Source organism: Xenopus laevis, chromosome 5L (genome assembly GCF_017654675.1).
Source record: "Xenopus laevis strain J_2021 chromosome 5L, Xenopus_laevis_v10.1, whole genome shotgun sequence".
Classification (NCBI taxonomy): Eukaryota; Metazoa; Chordata; class Amphibia; order Anura; family Pipidae; genus Xenopus; species Xenopus laevis.
In genome coordinates, this window is record NC_054379.1 from 171,094,505 (window position 1) to 171,113,624 (window position 19,120).

Consider the following 19,120-nt stretch of genomic DNA (forward strand, 5'->3'; position numbering starts at 1 on the left):
TTGTGCAGATATTGATTGGGCAGATATTGATTGGGCAGATATTGATTGTGCAGATATTGATTGTGCAGATATTGATTGTGCAGATATTGATTGTGCAGATATTGATTGTGCAGATATTGATTGTGCAGATATTGATTGTGCAGATATTGATTGGGCAGATATTGATTGGGCGGATTTGATTTTCCCATTGAATCAAGGGCCACATTCATGTGTTGATTGTGTTCTAAAGGTGGCCATAGACGCAAATATCTGCTCGTTTAGGGACATCGCCAAACAAGCTGATGTTTCCTCGATATGCCACTAATGGGCATGGCTATATCGGGGGTAATGTGAACATTCCACTCTATGGCCGAACGATCGGATTACGATGAGAGTGCAATGGGCTCCGGTGGGATGGTCGGGACAAAATCAAACCTGTCCGATCGACCAAACTCCGCCGGACGAAAAAAGTCGGGACTCTCGGGATTCGTACGATAGGATCTTTGCGTCTATGGCCACCTTAATTGTGCCCCTGCACAGCAGCCAATATAATCCTGAAGGTGGGCACATCAGTGAAGGGTCTGCTCTTCTGCCGAATTATAAATGTAGGACTGGGCCCTGGCTCTTGTAGGTCCCACTAGCCCAGACCCACTCCCTCTCCAAGTCCCCTGTTCCTGCCGTCGAACTCCCGTCTCCAGGCCGGTCCCGCCAGGAATACAGGTGTCAATGTGAGTGCGCTGGAGGGGGAGTGGCTTCTGAAAATGGGCTGCGGCAGGAGCAGGGTGTGGCCCCCAGTCCGACCCTGTTTACGTACGATGGGGTTACCACCTTTCTTCAGGTTAAACTCCAGACTGGGGCGGGACAGTGACGTTGTGGTTGGTCATCAGCAGGCGGAGCTTTAATGTGATGATTGGCCAATCGCCGCGTCAATCACAGGGAATGCTGCCAGTTTTCCGGCCAGGCAGTTTTGACCAAGGCAACCCTTCAAAAAACCGGCCAGGTGTCCCTAATGTCCGGTGTAAATGGCACTTCTGTTGCCCCGTGGCCGGTATCTCACAGATGTGTAACACGCCACATCTCCTCCGGCCACACTTGCCCTCATAGAAGCTCCTCCCATTAAGACACACCATATTTCAAGATGGCTGCCATAAAGGAGAAGCCTCGCCTCTGGGCAGCTCTTTCCCTTCTGCTTTTATACAGGAGCTGCTCAATTGCACAAGTGCTGTTGCCCGTAGCAACCAGTCAGCGAGTGACCAGGAAATGCTGTGATTGGCTGTCACTGTTCCCTCCCTCCCGCCCGTGACTGGGGGTTCCAGCAGCAGCAGAACATACAGTATTATACAATACAGCAGCACAGCCAATGGGAACCTCATCAGTGACAAATGTCTAAATGACACCCAGACCCAGTAGGAAGTGTAAGTCGCAGCCATTTTACCGCCACAGATAAGAGCGTACTGCGCATGTCTCAAACTTCCTCGGCACAAAGTGCGCATGCTTCAGGAGCTTAAAGTTAAAGGCGCGCATGCGTAACACGAGTACCACGCCTCTGACAAAGACGCGCGCATGGGTAGTGCTGGCTTGTGCGCATGCGTGTGCTGTGTCGCGCGGTATCATCTCGCGGGCATTGCTCAATTGCCTCTCGCACTGTTTCTCCGGCTGGGAGCGGCCGGAGCTCGGTTCTGGGGAAGGGGAGACCCCAGGACGTTTCCGCCCGCACAACTTGAGTCGGGGGATGGTGCTGCGTCATCTAATGGTGCGTGACGTCATTGTGTGAGGTAACGTGGTGCCTAGTGACGTCACTGTGCCTGGCAATAGTGTGAGCTGTATCAGGAATGTAAGTGGCACTTGCAGGGTCTCCTCAGCTTCTCGTTAGGCCACTCCCCCTGCTGCCAGAGAAACATGGCGGCCCCCTGCAAGTTGGACAACAAGAACACGCTGAAGAAGACCAAGTTTGACCTGAGGATCATCCAGTCGTACCTGCTGAAGGTCAGCGAGAGGCGGGAGCTGCTCAAGATCCCAGTGGAGGAGTTGGACCAGCACCTGGCAAACTTCATTGGCTCCCACCGCAAGCAGGACGGCTCGGAATATGAACCCGGCACCCTGAGGGGCATCCTGGGAAGCCTGGACCGACACTTTGAGAAATCAAACTACCCCTATGCCATCTACCGCTCCCGAGATACCAAGTTCCTCAAGACGGTGAAGGCCATGAAGGAGAAACAGAGTTACCTGAAGAAGATCGGGAAAGGAAACCATCCTCATCACACGGAACCACTGACAGAACAAGAGATCGAGCTCTTATACACCTCCGGTACCATCGGCATGCACAATCCCACCGCCCTCTTGCACATGCTCTTCTTCAACATTGGCCTCCACTTCAGCCTCCGGGCGATGGAACAGCACAGTCTAATATGGGGCGAAATTGTCCTCAAAGCTGACTCCCAGGGCAGGAAGTACCTGGAGTACACGAAAAAGCTTTTCCCAGGCAGGAATTTGGGGAAACTGCGCCCGTCTGAGACCATGAAGATGCAGATCTACGAGAGCCCCGAGCAGCCAGACCGGGATGTAGTGAGGGCTTACGAGAAGTATTCCCTGGAGAGGCCGGAGAAGATGAAACGCAAGGAAGCCCCCTTCTATCTGACCCCCCAGTCCGACTGCAGGCCGGGCTATGCCTGCTGGTATAAAAGCCTGCCCATGGGGGAGAACAGGATCCGGAGTATCATGAAAAACCTAAAAGCAGCGGCAAAGTTGCCTCCTCAGAAGAGAATCATGAGCCACATTTCCTTGAAGTCCCTGAGAGCCAAAAGTCTGGAACTGACTGGGCCAAGGAACAAGGATGTGAAGAATGAGCAGGCCGGCTCGTCTGTGAATGGGGCCCCTCCGGGAAACACTGGTAAGTGTAGCATGCACCGGAGCCAGACTCTCGGCTTGTAGTAAAAATAGTGGCTACTTTCCACTTGCAGGGCAATGAGCAGTGAAGCACAACATGTACTTAACTTATACCTTCTCCCTCCCACACATATTCCAACCTGACTGTGGCAACTTGATTTCCTTCATTTACCCACCGTTAGGGTGCGTCTCATCCCCAGAGCTGCGTTTGTTACCCCGGCCCCTTCCTCATGAGAACTTTAGGGAAGTGTCTGTATAAAATGTAGAACTGTGAGACAGAAGTCAGCGTAGCATGGGTCGGGGGGGAGAACTTTATTTTTGGGTTTCACAGATAATAAATATACAATTAAACATACATGTCTAATGAGGCCACTTGGAAGAGATCCCCAGTACCTGCCACTGCATGGCTACATGGCCCCCTTATAAAAGCTGCATGGATGGCAACAGGCCACTAACCCAGTGAGGTAAATACTCATGTTCCTGAGAAGGGAATACATCCCAGCAGCAGTCTGTGAATGTGGGGGTGCCTGTGACAAGACAAATAGCTTTTGCGGAGTCTCATGGCAGCAATCCCATTTTCTTTTGACCCCGTCCCCACTCACACCTCCCAACCGGGTACAGCCCCCTCAGTCCCGTCTATTTATAGACCCACGCCCCGCAGTGCTGTCATGAAAGTGGTGGGCCAGAAGCCAGCAGTGTGAGGTCACGGTGGGGAGAACAGAAGAGAACACCCGAACCCCCAACCTAAAGTTTTTTTGCTGTAGCTGCTCCAAACCTGTCCGACTCGTGGGTAAAACTGTGGGTCCTGCACATCACTACACCAGTCATGTCTGCCAGTGCCAGGCCAGAGTATGAGCATGGATATAGGCCAGTGATCCCCAACCAGTAGCTCGCGAGCAACATGTTGCTCTCCAACCCCTTGAATGTTGCTCTCTGTGTCCTCAGAGCAGATGCTTATTTTTGAATTCCAGGCTTGGAAGCAAGTTTTAATTAAATAAAAATTAAGTATAGTACCAAGTAGAGCCTCTTGTAGGCTTCCAGTCCACATAGGGGCAACCAAATGGCCAATCACAGCCCTTATTTGGCACCCCAAGGGACTATTTTATGCTTGTGTTGCTCTCCATCTCTTTTTACATTTGAATGTGGCTCACGGGTAAAAAAAGGTTGGGGAACCCTGATATAGGCTATGAGACACAAGCTTTGGGCTCACTCACTTGGGTGACACAGAAGGCTATATAAGCCCAGGACTGATGTTCCACAGTGTTGCATTTTTATTGGATACATGGAATATTTTCCTATGCCGCTGTACAATGGTGAAGCCGTTATCCCCGGACTAGGGTTATAGACCTCTAGCCACCAGAGTCATAAACTGAAAGATGTATGGGCCTCCGCAGAGCCATTCGTAGTAATTCATTTGTAATAATGAAAGGGCAGCCTTCCTGTCAATCAGCATTTTGGTTGCCAGAAGTGCCTGACCCTAGCAACTGCATAGAATGTCATAGTTCGGGTAGGAAACTTGCAGCACCCTGATGAATTCTGGCTTCCAGGAGCAGCTTGGGATTGCTAGTTACTCTCTTATTTGGCAGTCACCCCCAGTGTGAATGAGGCAGTTACCAGCCCCTGGTTGTAGCTGAACTAATCTCTCCCTGTGCATCCAGATGTAGTGAGACAGAGGGAGTTGTAGTTTAGCTAACTATTAGGTTCATGACATGGCCAGGCATTATTTTTGGGGTGCTATTTTGCCTTCAGAGAATGGAGAGTTTGAGGGAATGTCTGATTTGCAGCCTGAGCCATAAAGGTACAATGAATTGCCCCTTTCCAGGGCAGTAACTGTTCATGTTCCTCTATCCTGGCTGCAGCAGGCGCATTACATATAGAAGTGAAGCGCTAATCTGTTCCCCCCTCCCCTAATCTTCCCTGTGCCAGAGGATGCCTTGGATACTGAGCGTGAATACAAGCCGAGGAAAAGTAGTACCCGAGGCAGCCGGGTTCCCATATCACGGGCGTTCTCCTCCCCGGTCAGCCAGCGCTTAACTCTTCCCAGCCACAAGGCCAACAGGGTGAAAGACGACTGGGAACTGGATCTGGAAAATTCCCTGAATCTGGTAGGAGATTCCGAAGAAAGCAGCCTTTTCCCACAGCAGGTGAGGAGCACTTATTCAATGTCTTGTCTGGGGGTCAGTAGCTTTTGGTTAGTTCTGCTACAGCACTGCTAATTTTATATATATATATATATATATATAAGCCCTGTCTGCATCTTTCCTGCAAAGCTTACAATCTAAAGTTTGGTACCAAAGTGACAGTACGTTCCAACCCATGACACAGGAGCAGTGAATCTAAGGAAAAACGTAGCCTCTCTGAGGTTTTTGTCCATACATCATTCCCTGTATTCACCCCATAGCCCACTCTCATCTCTGAAGCACAGGTAGCACAGTGGTGATTGCTAGGCAAGTGGCGCTAAGCTGTGGGTGGGAGTTAAGCAGTGGGTGCTTCTGTGATGCTATAGAGGACACAAAGGAGGCAAGCTATGGCTGCGTGCAGTGACTTTCCTTCCTCAGATTGGCCAGTTTACTATATGTGCCAGTCAAGCAGTCGGAGCATTGCCTCCAATCACAGCTGGGCTTTGCTTGTCCTACACTCACAGGACTTGCCTGTAATGCCCTACTGATTCCACTGCATTATTGTGCATATGCTGATCAACCCCCTGCTCTCATACGTAGGTGTCCGTGGCGTTCCACGACGTGGCTGCATGTTTCTCAGCAAAGGAATGGGGGCTGCTAGAGGACTGGCAGAAGGAGCTGTACCGCAACGTCATTCGGGAGATCCATGCCACTCTGAAGGCCATGGGTAGGTTGGCTTTAGCCTCCCTGGGGGATTCATGTTCCTGTCAGTGCTGGGCAGTGTGTGTCCTGCTGCAGGGAATGCTCCTGTCGCGTGTAACACTTGTGCTCATGTTTCCGGGCAGGTTGCACCATTGTCAATTCGGACGTGCTGCTAAGGATTAAAGAGGAAGGTGTCGGCAGGAAGGAAAGCGACAGTGACAAGACAGACACCGGCACAGGTGGGAATCATTTCATGACAGTCAGTGCCAGGCTCAGCCTAAGTGGCGCCCAAGGAAGGCCCCTGCCCTTCAACCTGCAACCCCCCAACCATTAACATCACCAAAGTGATGAGTGAGGGGGATCGGGTTGCTGAGGACTATTTGTCACCATTTTGCTTCACATCCACCTTGTATCGTCAGGCAGTGACACAGCTTCAGTTAGAGAAAAGCCAAATTACGGGACGGCAGAAGAGGTAGTTGCCCAACTCTGATGGGCACCTGGCTCTTCTGCCTGGCTTTGGGGTTAGTGTCCCTCTGTGGCTTGTTATGCACATGATTAATATTATCTACTGCATCTGACTCCGAATCTGTCACTGACCAATCCCCTTCCATATGTGTAGCTTGGGCAGAATCAGCCCATAAACAGAAGCAATGCTGGGGGGGTTACTGTTGTATCACACACTCAATATCCGTACTCCGTATTGACCTCTGCATAAATACATTCCTCCAGTCAAGTGCTTGGACAAACTGGGCTGATTGGTCCTTGGAACAATAACTGGTTCACACTAAGGCCATTACCTCATTTAGTTTCAGCCAATAGGATTCTTCCATATCAGATATTAATCAGGTGATTATTTTGGGCCCAGGAAATGCCTCAGGGAACAGAGAGCTTGCTATCTCCTCATTTATTGGCTGTTGTTATTGAGGTTTGGAATGGGTGTATGTCTGTCTGAACAAATTCACTCCCTTATAGAAATGTTCTGTCTCCATTGCCCCCCCCCAGCACCCAGCGGCAGCTGCAACCCTGACATCCTTCTGAGAATCAAGCACGATGAGCTTCCCGACTGGAGAGACATGGATGTGGCTGTGAAAGAGGAGGAGCTTGAAACGTCCAACTCCAGTGAGTGCAGGAGGGGGTGCAGAGGACTGAGGGGGTGTCAGTCTTTTGCACTGGTGCCTTTTATATGCAATGAATCAAGGGGTAGGTTCTGTGTCGCTTGTGGCAGGGACGGATGGGAATGTGATAGGGACATTAGATTGTAAACTCACTAGGGTAGAGACTGATGGGAATGTGATAGGGACATTAGATTGTAAGCTCACTGGGGCAGGGACTGATGGGAATGTGATAGGGACATTAGATTGTAAGCTCACTGGGGCAGGGACTGATGGGAATGTGATAGGGACATTAGATTGTAAGCTCACTGGGGTAGGGACTGATGGGAATGTGATGGGGACATTAGATTGTAAGCTCACTGGGGTAGGGACTGATGGGAATTATGTCTCTCTTCTGTGCCATGGACTGGAGGTGCTATATAAATGAATTAAAATGACTAGTCCCTCTTTCTCTCCCAGGCATTCCAGTGTTTGATCCTGACCTTTCCATGTGGATCTTTAAGGAAGCGACAGAATTGTGTCCTTCAGAAAATGCCAGTGATCAAGTCCTGCCCTGTGATGCCGGTTGGTTTCAGTTGCCATTTGGCCAGTTATTTCCCTAATATTGGGCAGAGGGAATCTTCTGTAGGCTCGTACATTTGGGGTTTACAGGGGTCTATATTAGCTTTGCCTGGTTCTTATAGAAACATTGATGAGTAGGATCCCACGCGCTTGTTTTTCATACAGAGCTGGTCAGAGGGATTTCCAGTAGGACAGTATTACTGGGGGTGGTTTGCTTGTTTCTCTCCTAATACTGGACAGATCCATTCTCCTGTAGGATAGAATCTCTGGAGGTTAAAGGGAACATTGTTATAACCGTACCTCATTTTTTGCAGTGGAGGAAGGCCACATCTCCCACTCCATCCCCTTACCATTTAAAGAGCCGATGTCTGAGATATCTGCACCATCCCATTGCCCAGAAGCCCCTCGCCCAGGCAAGAGAAAAAGGCGCCCCCCGCAGAGACGGAGCAGTGAGCAGAGGCCAGACACAGACGATGAGGAGCAACTGGATTTTCTAGGAGAATCCCAGCACCCCCTTCAGTACAATAACCCCTCCCCTGAGGACAACACTGATTGGATGCCCCAGCAGCGGCTGTACCTATGTGACCTGTGTGAGAGGAGCTTCAGTGATTGCTCCATCCAGCCTGGCAGGTCCCACTCCTGCCCTCAGTGTGGGGGAACCCTGAACCCCCTGTATAACCAGTCAGAATGCACTAACACCAATGCTAACATTGATCATATTCTCCAGTTCAGTGACAATCCAGGAGGCACTGGGTTCTCCCTCCCCATGCAGGGACCAGTGGGGTGACCCCCCCCCCCCAGTTTCACCTGTGCTTTATCCACACTGGATTTAATTTATTCACTGAGACCCAACACCAGACTAAGTGGACTCCTTGGTTCCTTCTTCCTGCCTAATCTGTGGCACTGGCTCGGTATAGGAGGGTGACCACTTGCAGTGTGTGTGCTAGTTCTTTAGGCTGCACTATGAAACAGCACTGGGTGCATCTGTATGGCATCTCCCGCAGCAATTGGTGCTTCAGTGTGTTTGTGACCGTGGAACAATTAACATTTGGACTGTGCCTGTAGAAGGGACCTGAATCTCCTGTTACCACTTTCATTCGGATTATCTGCTCTTCTCTGCTTCCATTGGTCAGTTGGCATTGAAGAGAGAGAGAGCAAATCCCCCCCTGCCCCATTATGTACTTGGTTTAGTTCATTTTATTCTTGCCTCGACTGGACAGTAGCACCGTTACCTGCGACCAGAGAGAGTGTGTGCCTTAAATCTCAGTCTTCCCAGAATCCTCTTCTGAATGGCCAAACCCAAGGTGGAACCATAATGGCTCCATGTTGCTACATTGTATTATGGGCTGTTAGGCCTGATCCCAGGCAGCTGGTAATATTGCAGTATTAATGGTGTTTGTGCAGGAGACGCCCTACTGCTTCTCTCTACTCTTCTCTTTACGCTCACTGCAGGCTGCGCTGATCCAACAGATGCCGAGTATCTACACTACAGAGACCTGCTCTCTACTGGAGACATGAGTTCCTGTTACACTTGCAGCTGATACTTCCTGTTATGCAGCACTGCATGATGGGATATCCTTAGTGCTTTACGCACGTCGCACACACTGCACATTGGGGCACGTTTTGGTACATGGGAGTATGAATCCCTGGTGCAAATACTAGTTGCTCTAATGCACCTGCCCCATAGAATTAGTCTTAGAGAGGGTTGTAGAAGTGGCAGAATGAAGCAGACTGGCAGCAGGGGTGGTACTGATGTCTTTGGATTAGCCTATCAGCTCCTGCCCCTTATGTCGCAGTGAAGGGCTTGAGTCTGTATCACAGTAAGGGGGCGGGGCAAGTTTAGAATTGGGCGGGGCATCAGATTCCATTATGATCCTGTGCTTTGTGTTGATACAGAAGGCAGTTGGCAAGGTGACACTTGTAGGATTCTGGGCAGAGATGAACTCTGTACCCTGTGACTAACAGGTCCAATCAGATGCTCTGTAGTGTAGGGGCGTGGCCAGTGCTGAATTTTTACACCATGTGAAGTCATGATGAGCTCAGATCCAGTAGTGTTGTTAGATCTGTCACTTGGTTGTGTTGCCCGAGGGCCGTACTGATGTAGGGGGCTTTTATATTTCTTTGTTACAACTAGAAATCTGTAGTGAAAACATAAGCAATAAAACGTGTTTTTAATAACTCGCCCATTTCTGTGCCTTGGATTTGGGTATAAGGACCATACAATAAACGCTGTTATTTTGTTCACCAGTAGCTCCTCCCAGCAGACAAAAGGGAGTCAGATTAGACGGAAGGAGGTTCGGTATTAATGTGGCAAAAAAGGTTGTTACAAAAAGCTGTGGAATTATTTTCCTGAATCAGTGGTACAGGCTGATACACTAGATAGGTACAAGGAAGGGTCGGATGCTTTATTCACCAGTAGCTCCTCCCAGCAGACAGGAGGGAGCCAATGAGATTAGAGGAGGAAAAGGGGTGTTACAGGGAGAGCTGGGAAGTGAATCAGGGGTACAGGCTGATACATTAGATAGGTACAAGGAAGGGTCGGATGCATTATTCACCAGTAGCTCCTCCCAGCAGACAGGAGGGAGCCAATGAGATTAGAGGAGGGAAAGGGGTGTTACAGGGAGAGCTGGGAAGTGAATCAGGGGTACAGGCTGATACATTAGATAGGTACAAGGAAGGGTCGGATGCTTTATTCACCAGTAGCTCCTCCCAGCAGACAGGAGGGAGCCAATGAGATTAGAGGAGGGAAAGGGGTGTTACAGGGAGAGCTGGGAAGTGAATCAGGGGTACAGGCTGATACATTAGATAGGTATAAGGAAGGGTCAGATGCTTTATTCACCAGTAGCTCCTCCCAGCAGACAGGAGGGAGCCAATGAGATTAGAGGAGGGAAAGGGGTGTTACAGGGAGAGCTGGGAAGTGAATCAGGGGTACAGGCTGATACATTAGATAGGTACAAGGAAGGGTCGGATGCATTATTCACCAGTAGCTCCTCCCAGCAGACAGGAGGGAGCCAATGAGATTAGAGGAGGGAAAGGGGTGTTACAGGGAGAGCTGGGAAGTGAATCAGGGGTACAGGCTGATACATTAGATAGGTACAAGGAAGGGTCGGATGCATTATTCACCAGTAGCTCCTCCCAGCAGACAGGAGGGAGCCAATGAGATTAGAGGAGGGAAAGGGGTGTTACAGGGAGAGCTGGGAAGTGAATCAGGGGTACAGGCTGATACATTAGATAGGTACAAGGAAGGGTCGGATGCTTTATTCACCAGTAGCTCCTCCCAGCAGACAGGAGGGAGCCAATGAGATTAGAGGAGGGAAAGGGGTGTTACAGGGAGAGCTGGGAAGTGAATCAGGGGTACAGGCTGATACATTAGATAGGTATAAGGAAGGGTCAGATGCTTTATTCACCAGTAGCTCCTCCCAGCAGACAGGAGGGAGCCAATGAGATTAGAGGAGGGAAAGGGGTGTTACAGGGAGAGCTGGGAAGTGAATCAGGGGTACAGGCTGATACATTAGATAGGTACAAGGAAGGGTCGGATGCTTTATTCACCAGTAGCTCCTCCCAGCAGACAGGAGGGAGCCAATGAGATTAGAGGAGGGAAAGGGGTGTTACAGGGAGAGCTGGGAAGTGAATCAGGGGTACAGGCTGATACATTAGATAGGTATAAGGAAGGGTCAGATGCTTTATTCACCAGTAGCTCCTCCCAGCAGACAGAAGGGAGCCAATGAGATTAGAGGAGGGAAAGGGGTGTTACAGGGAGAGCTGGGAAGTGAATCAGTGGTACAGGCTGATACATTAGATAGGTACAAAGGAAGGGTCGGATGCTTTATTCACCAGTAGCTCCTCCCAGCAGACAGGAGGGAGCCAATGAGATTAGAGGAGGGAAAGGGGTGTTACAGGGAGAGCTGGGAAGTGAATCAGGGGTACAGGCTGATACATTAGATATGTACAAGGAAGGGTCGGATGCTTTATTCACCAGTAGCTCCTCCCAGCAGACAGGAGGGAGCCAATGAGATTAGAGGAGGGAAAGGGGTGTTACAGGGAGAGCTGGGAAGTGAATCAGGGGTACAGGCTGATACATTAGATAGGTACAAGGAAGGGTCGGATGCTTTATTCACCAGTAGCTCCTCCCAGCAGACAGGAGGGAGCCAATGAGATTAGAGGAGGGAAAGGGGTGTTACAGGGAGAGCTGGGAAGTGAATCAGGGGTACAGGCTGATACATTAGATAGGTATAAGGAAGGGTCAGATGCTTTATTCACCAGTAGCTCCTCCCAGCAGACAGGAGGGAGCCAATGAGATTATAGGAGGGAAAGGGGTGTTACAGGGAGAGCTGGGAAGTGAATCAGTGGTACAGGCTGATACATTAGATAGGTACAAGGAAGGGTCGGATGCTTTATTCACCAGTAGCTCCTCCCAGCAGACAGGAGTAAAACAATCAGATTAGAGGAAAGGAGGTTCCATGTTAAAGTGGACCCGTCACCCAGACACAGAAATCTGTATAATAAAAGTCCTTTTCAAATTAAACATGAAATCCAATTTCTGTTTTTTATTAAAGCATTCATAGCTGTTGTAAGCTTAATTAAATATCTCAGCTGTCAATCAAATATTGTCTGCCCCTCCTCTATGCCTTAGGCAATTACTTTCACTTTCCATTCAGCACTTCCTACATGTCACTGCTCTCCCCACATTCCTCCAATATCTTCACCATTTAATTGTGTAACCAGGACATGGGGATCGACATCAGGTCCCCCAATCTCTTCACCATTTAATTGTGTAGCCAGGACATGGGGATGGACATCAGGTCCCCCAATCTCTTCACCATTTAATTGTGTAACCAGGACATGGGGATGGACATCAGGTCCCCCATTCTGGTGCACAAACAAGATTCTGAGATGATACAAGACTTGTCTTAATAACACTGTCCCACAAAATGGCTGCTGCCTGCTTGTTATAATTATGAATTCCCAGACTGAAGGAAACAAGATTCAAATAATTTATATAGTGTAATTAAAGTTCATTTTGCTCGACTAATGTGATAAAATAGGATTTTGAATAACTTTTTTTGGTGGCGGGTCCCCTTTAAAGGGGCTGTAAAGTGAAAAAATAATATTGCAGGTCCTGCTCACGAACCTAATGTACTCTAATTAAAAATGTTGTACCATTTCTTTAAATTAACTGATTCTGTGCAGCTAATTAAGTGTTTGTCTCATGTTCTTGCTCAAGCGCACGCAGGACCTTCCTCAGACTGGCCAGTGAGAGTAGGTAGAAAACTATCAAGTTCTTGTCCGCATTCTGAAGGACATGGAAGCAGAGCTGGGTTATTTCATTTGTTTATTTAAAGAGAAGAAACCCCACTCTGACCTTCGGAATGCAGACAAGTGCTCTGGGCAGCGGGAAAAGTCCTGCTCGCAGCTTCAGCAAGGAGAGTAGAGGAACAGAGCAATCAGCTGCACATAATCCATTATTTTCAAGAAACAGTACAATATTTCAAATTTTCAATTTGCTTTGATTAAAAAATCTTTATAGTTTTCATAGAAACTGTGATCTTCTGTGCTCCAGCTCCCCTTCTCTCTATGCGCAAAGACTTCAGCCTTTAATGTTATCTGTTGGTTCCAAAACGAACCTCCGTAACAACTCCACACTCTGCTTCAACTTATACATTGCAAAACTTGGAGAAGAGACCACTGATGAAGAAGGTTTTGCATTACCGGAAGTCATAATGGTTTGTCTTGCTCCATCTGCATTAGAAGAGGGAACCAGGGTCTCTTTGACCACCATGGAACAAATAGAATAAAATTTGCTCTGTCCTCCCTGATTTTCTTGATGGTCTTTGAGATCATTGCCAGAGGAGGGAAGATATAAGCAAATTTTCATGGGAACAATAAGGCATCCCAAAAAGTCATCTGTCTGTCTTTCCCCCCATGAGCAGAAGGTTGGTATTCTGGAATGAAGCCATAAGGTCTAAGAAAATGGGGCCCCGTTTTTTGGCTATCATCATCTCAAACGTTTCCTGATAGAGCTCCCATTCCCCAATAGCCAGGAATTTTCTGTTGAGGTGAGTGAAAAAAATCAAAGCAGCCGACATGTAAACACCCGATGGTCTGACTTTTACACATCCGCTCATATTGGGGTAAAACTGCAAAAATGTATGTGCATAGCGAGCTGCCTTTCTCACTTAAGTGTAATTCAGAGAGAGGGGCAGAGAGAGAGACAGAGAGAGACTCACAGAAGGTGCAGAGACAGAGAGAGACAGAGAGAAGGGCAGAGAGAGAGACAAAGACTCACAGAAAGTGCAGAGACAGAGAGTGCAGAGAGAGATCCGGTCTTCGGCTTCAGCGCTGTCCACGCTATTAAGGTGGGCCGGCTAATTCTGAAAGAGCAGCACAGCCGGGCCCCCTTAAAGCCTAAATCCTGCTGGGCGCGGGATGACTGTCCCCCCTGCGCCCTCCTGATGGGGGGCGGCAGTTCCGGACTGAGAATTAAAATAGGCCCTGGCATTTCAGGTACACAGAGGCCCAATCAGCCCCCACCAGACCACTAAATATTAACTTTCTATGGCATCTTAAAACAGCCCCTCTGGCATTTGCCAGAGGCCACAGATTGCCAGTCCGGGCGTGGCGGGCGGGCCTGCACACAGCACAAAAACAGAGAGGAGGGAGGGGTGGAGCCACAGTGGTAGAGAGGATGGAGGAGCAGTCCTAGAGCCCACTGGATGCATTGAAAGGCACTTTCTAATACAGAGTATAGATCAGGAGCAGCCCACTTGAAGAAAATATAGAGCGGCCCCTATGGCATTTCCCAGAACAGACGGATTGCCCGTCCGGGCCTGGTGCCAGATGATTCTAAACGTACCAAGCTCAGATATTCTTTTTTTTTTTTTTTTTTTTAATATTTCTTTCAATAGTTTTTATTGAAGAGATTTCCAACAAAAGGAGGGGGATACAGAAGAAAGAAAGGAGGAGGGGTATATGGCAAAACAAAGGGAGAAAAATTGCAAAACAAATAAAGGTGAGGGGTTGCCACACATTGGTTGCACAGAAATATCAACAGTCATGTATCATGTCATCACAGAACAATTACACGCAATGAAGTATAAAATACCATACAGTAGTATGCGGTATCAGAAAGTCAAGAATTATAGGGACTGCCCATTACCTAGATTTACCACAGTAAGTATTCCTATATGTCACTGTTGCACATCTAACTGAATGGTCATCACAAGGAATGGTTTATTGATTTTGGGACGAAATAGACAGGTTCCTAAGAATATTCGGTGAATATCCAGCCCTTTATCAGGTACCCTAGCTATGTTGTTTGTATGTGTCTGAGTCTCTAAATAGGAACCACCGTAGCCAAGCGTCCCTAAAGGATTGATTTTGTCGTTCAGTTCTAGCTGAGAGTTCCTCAAATTTTGCCAGCTCGTTAACCTTACCTAGCCAGTCCTTGAAGGAGGGGGAGGTAGTCGTCTTCCATCTACTTGGGATAAGAATTTTAGCAGCATTAAGCAGACATCTTTCTAAGGCAGAATCTGGTGGTGTCTCGGACTGGTCTCAAGATTCAATAAGGAATGGGCTGGGGTACGCACTACTTCTCGGCCTAGTAACTGAGAACAAGCATCCAGAATTGATTCCCAATAGGGTCGTAATAAATTACAGTCCCAGAAAATATGTAAAAGTGTGCCAACCTCTGATTTACACCTCCAGCATATGTTGTTGGCTGTTGGATATATCTGCTTCAATTTCTGGGGTGTGTAGTACCACCTGGAAAGGAGTTTGTAATTCATCTCTTGAATTCGGCAGCATCGCGAACTGAAAAGCAATGCCTTTATTCCATTCCTGATATCTTCTTCTGAAAGTTGCACCGCCAATTCCCTTTCCCAAGCTTTGATAAAGTTTAAGTGCGTTATTAAGTCCGCTGTGTTTGAAGACCATATAATGTTGAAATAGAGTGTGTGGGAGGGTCAGGTGCTAAGCACAATTGCTCAAAAGATGTAAGGTTCCTGCCCAGGCAGGCGTTCCCCCCCAAATAATGATAGAAATGTTTAATTTGGAAGTACTGGTAATCAGGCAAGTGACTGGTCGGTCTGGTTTGTCGCAATTTCTCGAGGTCTGCTAATTGATCATTTGTCATGAGATGTATCATTTGGAGGTGGCCATCCACTAACCACTCCTGGAATGCATTAGAATTCAAGGCTGGTGGGAATGCCGGGTTATTAGTTACCGGAGTGAGAGGAGAAGGAGAGGTTGAGAGGTGCATCTTATGCTTTAGTGCATCCCAAACCTCCATTGTATAAGTTAGAGCTGGGTGGGAGGCGTGGAGTATTCGGCGATGTACTTTATCAATCCAGGGTAGGTGGATGAGATGTGTGCATGTGGACTGTTGTTCAATTTCTATCCACGCTTTGTCATCCAGGTGATATGAGCTCAGATATTCTTGAGGTTCTTCTCCACCCATGAAAGAATAGCCGTGGTCATGTTTAACAGGGCTTGGGATTTGGTACCTCCTTGATTATTGCTGTAGGACCCTGTCGTGAGGTTGTCTGACCTGATTAGAATCCCTTTACCTCTGATCAGGTGTTGAAACTTTAACAGGCTCAGGAATACAGCTCTGAATTCATTCCGATTTGAGCTCCTCGTGCTGTCTGTTGTAGACCATGTACCCTGGCAGATCTGGTCCTTGTAGTGGGCACCCCAACCCATCCTGCTGACATTTGTTGTGATGATTTACCACATTGGGGGAGCTAAAGATATGGCAACCCTCAGATTTCTTTTGTTCAGTCACAAGCTCAGGGATTTGACAGCATTTTCTGATTTGGTTTAAATGACATCTGATGGGCCACAGAAAAGAAATCTCTTTGGTGGGAACCTCTCCTAATTTATAAGTCAACCCCATTCATCCAGGGTAGTCACCACAATCTGGAGATGGTTTTGAAGGCCTAGCCTCGATGGAGCATTGACTAGAAGGTCAATGTAGGGGGTTCTTCACAGTGAGGACAGTGAGGTTGGGGAATGCACTGCCGGGTGATGATTCAGTTAAAGGAAAACTATACCCCCAAAATGAATACTTAAGCAACAGATAGTTTATATCAAATTGAATGACATATTAAAGAATCTTACCAAACTAGAATATATATTTATATAAATATTGCCCTTTTACATCTCTTGCCTTGAACCACCATTTCGTGACTCTATCTGTGCTGCCTCAGAGATCACCTGACCAGAAATACTACAACACTAACTGTAACAGGAAGAAGTGAAGAAGCAAAAGGCAGAACTCTGTCTGTTAATTGGCTCATGTGACCTTACATGTGGTTTGTATGTGTACACAGTGAATCTTACGATCTCAGGGGGCGGCACTTATTTTTTAAAATGGCAATTTTCTATTTATGATTACCCAATGGCACATACTACTAAAAAAGTATATTATTATGATAATGGTTAATTTACATGAAGCAGGATTTTACACATGAGCTGTTTTACTCAGTATCTTTTAATAGAGACCTACATTGTTTGGGGGGTATAGTTTTCCTTTAATGACTATAAGAGGGACTTGGATGATTTCTTGGACAGACATAATACAAAGGCTATTGTGATACTAAACTCTATAGTTAGTATAGATATGGGTATATATCATTTATGTGACAGTAGGGAGGGGTGTGTGTATGGGGCTGGGTTTTCATTTGGAGGGGTTGAACTTGATGGACTTTGTCTTTTTTCAACCCAATTTAACTATGTAACTATGTAGATATCCATTGATCTGAATCCCCCAGATGCGGAAGTGGGTCAGAAGAGGAGCTAAAATTTGGTGAAGACCATATGGCATTGCGGAGTACTGGAAATGTCTTCCAAGGGTAATGATGCCAAATGGGGATATGGAGATAAGCATCTGAGAGCTCTACCATGGCCATCCAAGAGCAATTGACATTTGTTGAGTTCATTCAAGTTCAAAATCATCCAAAATTGCCTGTTGGGCTTTCTATTCAAAAGAAAATGAGAATAAATTCCGACAAAACGTTTCCCTTCATGGGACCACCATAATAATCCCTTCAGGAGGTCTGAAAGGATGAAGTCTAGTTCATTGACAGCTATAACTACCTGCCATTGCTCCCCTCTACCTTCCTGCACTGTGTATTAGTCAAAAAGGTGCCCCATAACATAAACCTGACCCTAAATTGCAGCAGAGTTCCCGGCACCATCTTCTGCTCCTTCACGTTGTCTTCTGGTCTCACCACCGACACTAAGTCTGGAGGAGCAGGTGTAGTTGAAGCCGATTCCTGACTAGACCCAACTGTGCATGCTCCTGCAGACTTCGTATCGGCAAAGAGACCTGAAACAATTTGAATGGGCAGAAGATGGTGCTGGGGAACTCCGCTGCATTTAGTGTCAGTCTTTTGACTTATGCACAATGCAGGAATGGAAAGGGGAGCAATTGCAGGCAGTTAAGGGGTGCTTTTGTTACTGGGGGATTTAGTTCTCCTTTAAGTGTGCTGGATCTGTCATACTGTAGAGAATTCCTTGACAATAATACAATTATTACTATGATAGAATGGGCATATAGCTTACAGAATAGACACAACTTCAGAGCCGAAGCAGATTTACCACAGACATGTTCAAGGAAGGAGAAAATATACATTTAAATGTTGTCGCCAGTCACCTCTTTCAGAGCTTCCCCAGAAGATACACATGCATAGAACCCACGTTCTGGTCAAGCGTCTTGTCTTATCTTAAATTGTTATAGTTGTTTATTTGCTTATATTAAATTGTTACACGTGTCGAAGTGCACCTGGTGGCTGTTCCTGACTCTGCCAAAAGCCAATTAAATTTGAAACTTTGTATCTTTTTCTGGCTGTTCAGGGCAGGAGATCAAAGAGAAAGTCAGGACATTGCAGTAACAATCCGGGACTGGAGGTTGAGCTGTCAAAATCGGGACTGTTTCGCGAAAAATGGCACATTTGGCAGGTATGACATTGCGTCTTACTGCACTGACGGCAATGGATGGCCACAAGCCCACCGGCTTCACCTAGGGATAATATAAAGGAACAATCTTGGCTTTGGAGCTTCAGCAAGAGGAGAGCTTTACTCTACTGCAGTGATCCCCAACCAGTAGCTCGTGAGTAACATGTTCCTCCCCAACCCCTTGGATGTTGCTCCCAGTGGCCTCAAAGCAGGTGATTATTTTTGAATTCCAGGCTTGGAGGCAAGTTTTAGTTGTATAAAAACCAGATGTACTGCCAAAAAGAGCCTCCTGTAGCTGCCAGTTCACACAGGGGCTACCAAATAGCCAATCACAGCCCTTATTTGGCACCAGCAGGAACTTGTTTCATGCTTGTGTTGCTCCCCAACTCTTTTTTACAACTGAATGTGGCTCACGGGTGAAAAAGGTTGGGGACCCCTGTTCTACTGGTATAAAAGGGGTATTGTCTGTGGCAGGAAGCAATAGATGGGCACCAAGGGAATGGGGAAGTCCTTTTATTTGATGTCACTTCCTGTGCCTTCTGCACAGCAGAGGGATTAACCCTTTTGTGCCCACCGCCACTTGGAAGGAACAGAGAATACTCTTTCCCCATATTCCCGGAAATACTTGATGACCTAAATCCTCTGGAAATACTCAGACTCCAAATCTTTTGGAAATACTTAACCACCACTACCTATCTTTCAATTTTCTGGAAATATTCGACCCCCAAATCATTTGGATTCCCAAATCTCCTGGAAATCCTCTCTCCCCAAATCCCATGGAAAAACGAATTCCCCAAACTTTCA

At 47.4% G+C, this 19,120-nt stretch overlaps 1 protein-coding gene across 2 annotated transcripts; it reads left to right on the forward strand.

The window, feature by feature from the left end:
- Nucleotides 1-1,512: 1,512 nt before the first annotated feature.
- On the forward strand, nt 1,513-9,538 carry qrich1l2.L (glutamine rich 1 like 2 Kruppel-associated box containing [provisional] L homeolog). Of its 2 annotated transcripts, none has more exons than XM_041563714.1 (7): nt 1,513-2,869; nt 4,792-5,009; nt 5,586-5,712; nt 5,831-5,926; nt 6,690-6,887; nt 7,259-7,363; nt 7,675-9,538. In XM_041563714.1, the coding sequence occupies exons 1-7, from the start codon at nt 1,879-1,881 to the stop codon at nt 8,145-8,147; spliced, it is 2,208 nt and encodes a 735-aa protein (XP_041419648.1). In that variant the 5' UTR covers nt 1,513-1,878; the 3' UTR covers nt 8,148-9,538. The 2 variants fall into 2 exon arrangements, with proteins under 2 accessions (XP_041419648.1, XP_018097613.1); XM_018242124.2 differs by having other exon boundaries at nt 1,520-2,869; nt 6,690-6,806.
- Nucleotides 9,539-19,120: the final 9,582 nt, after the last annotated feature.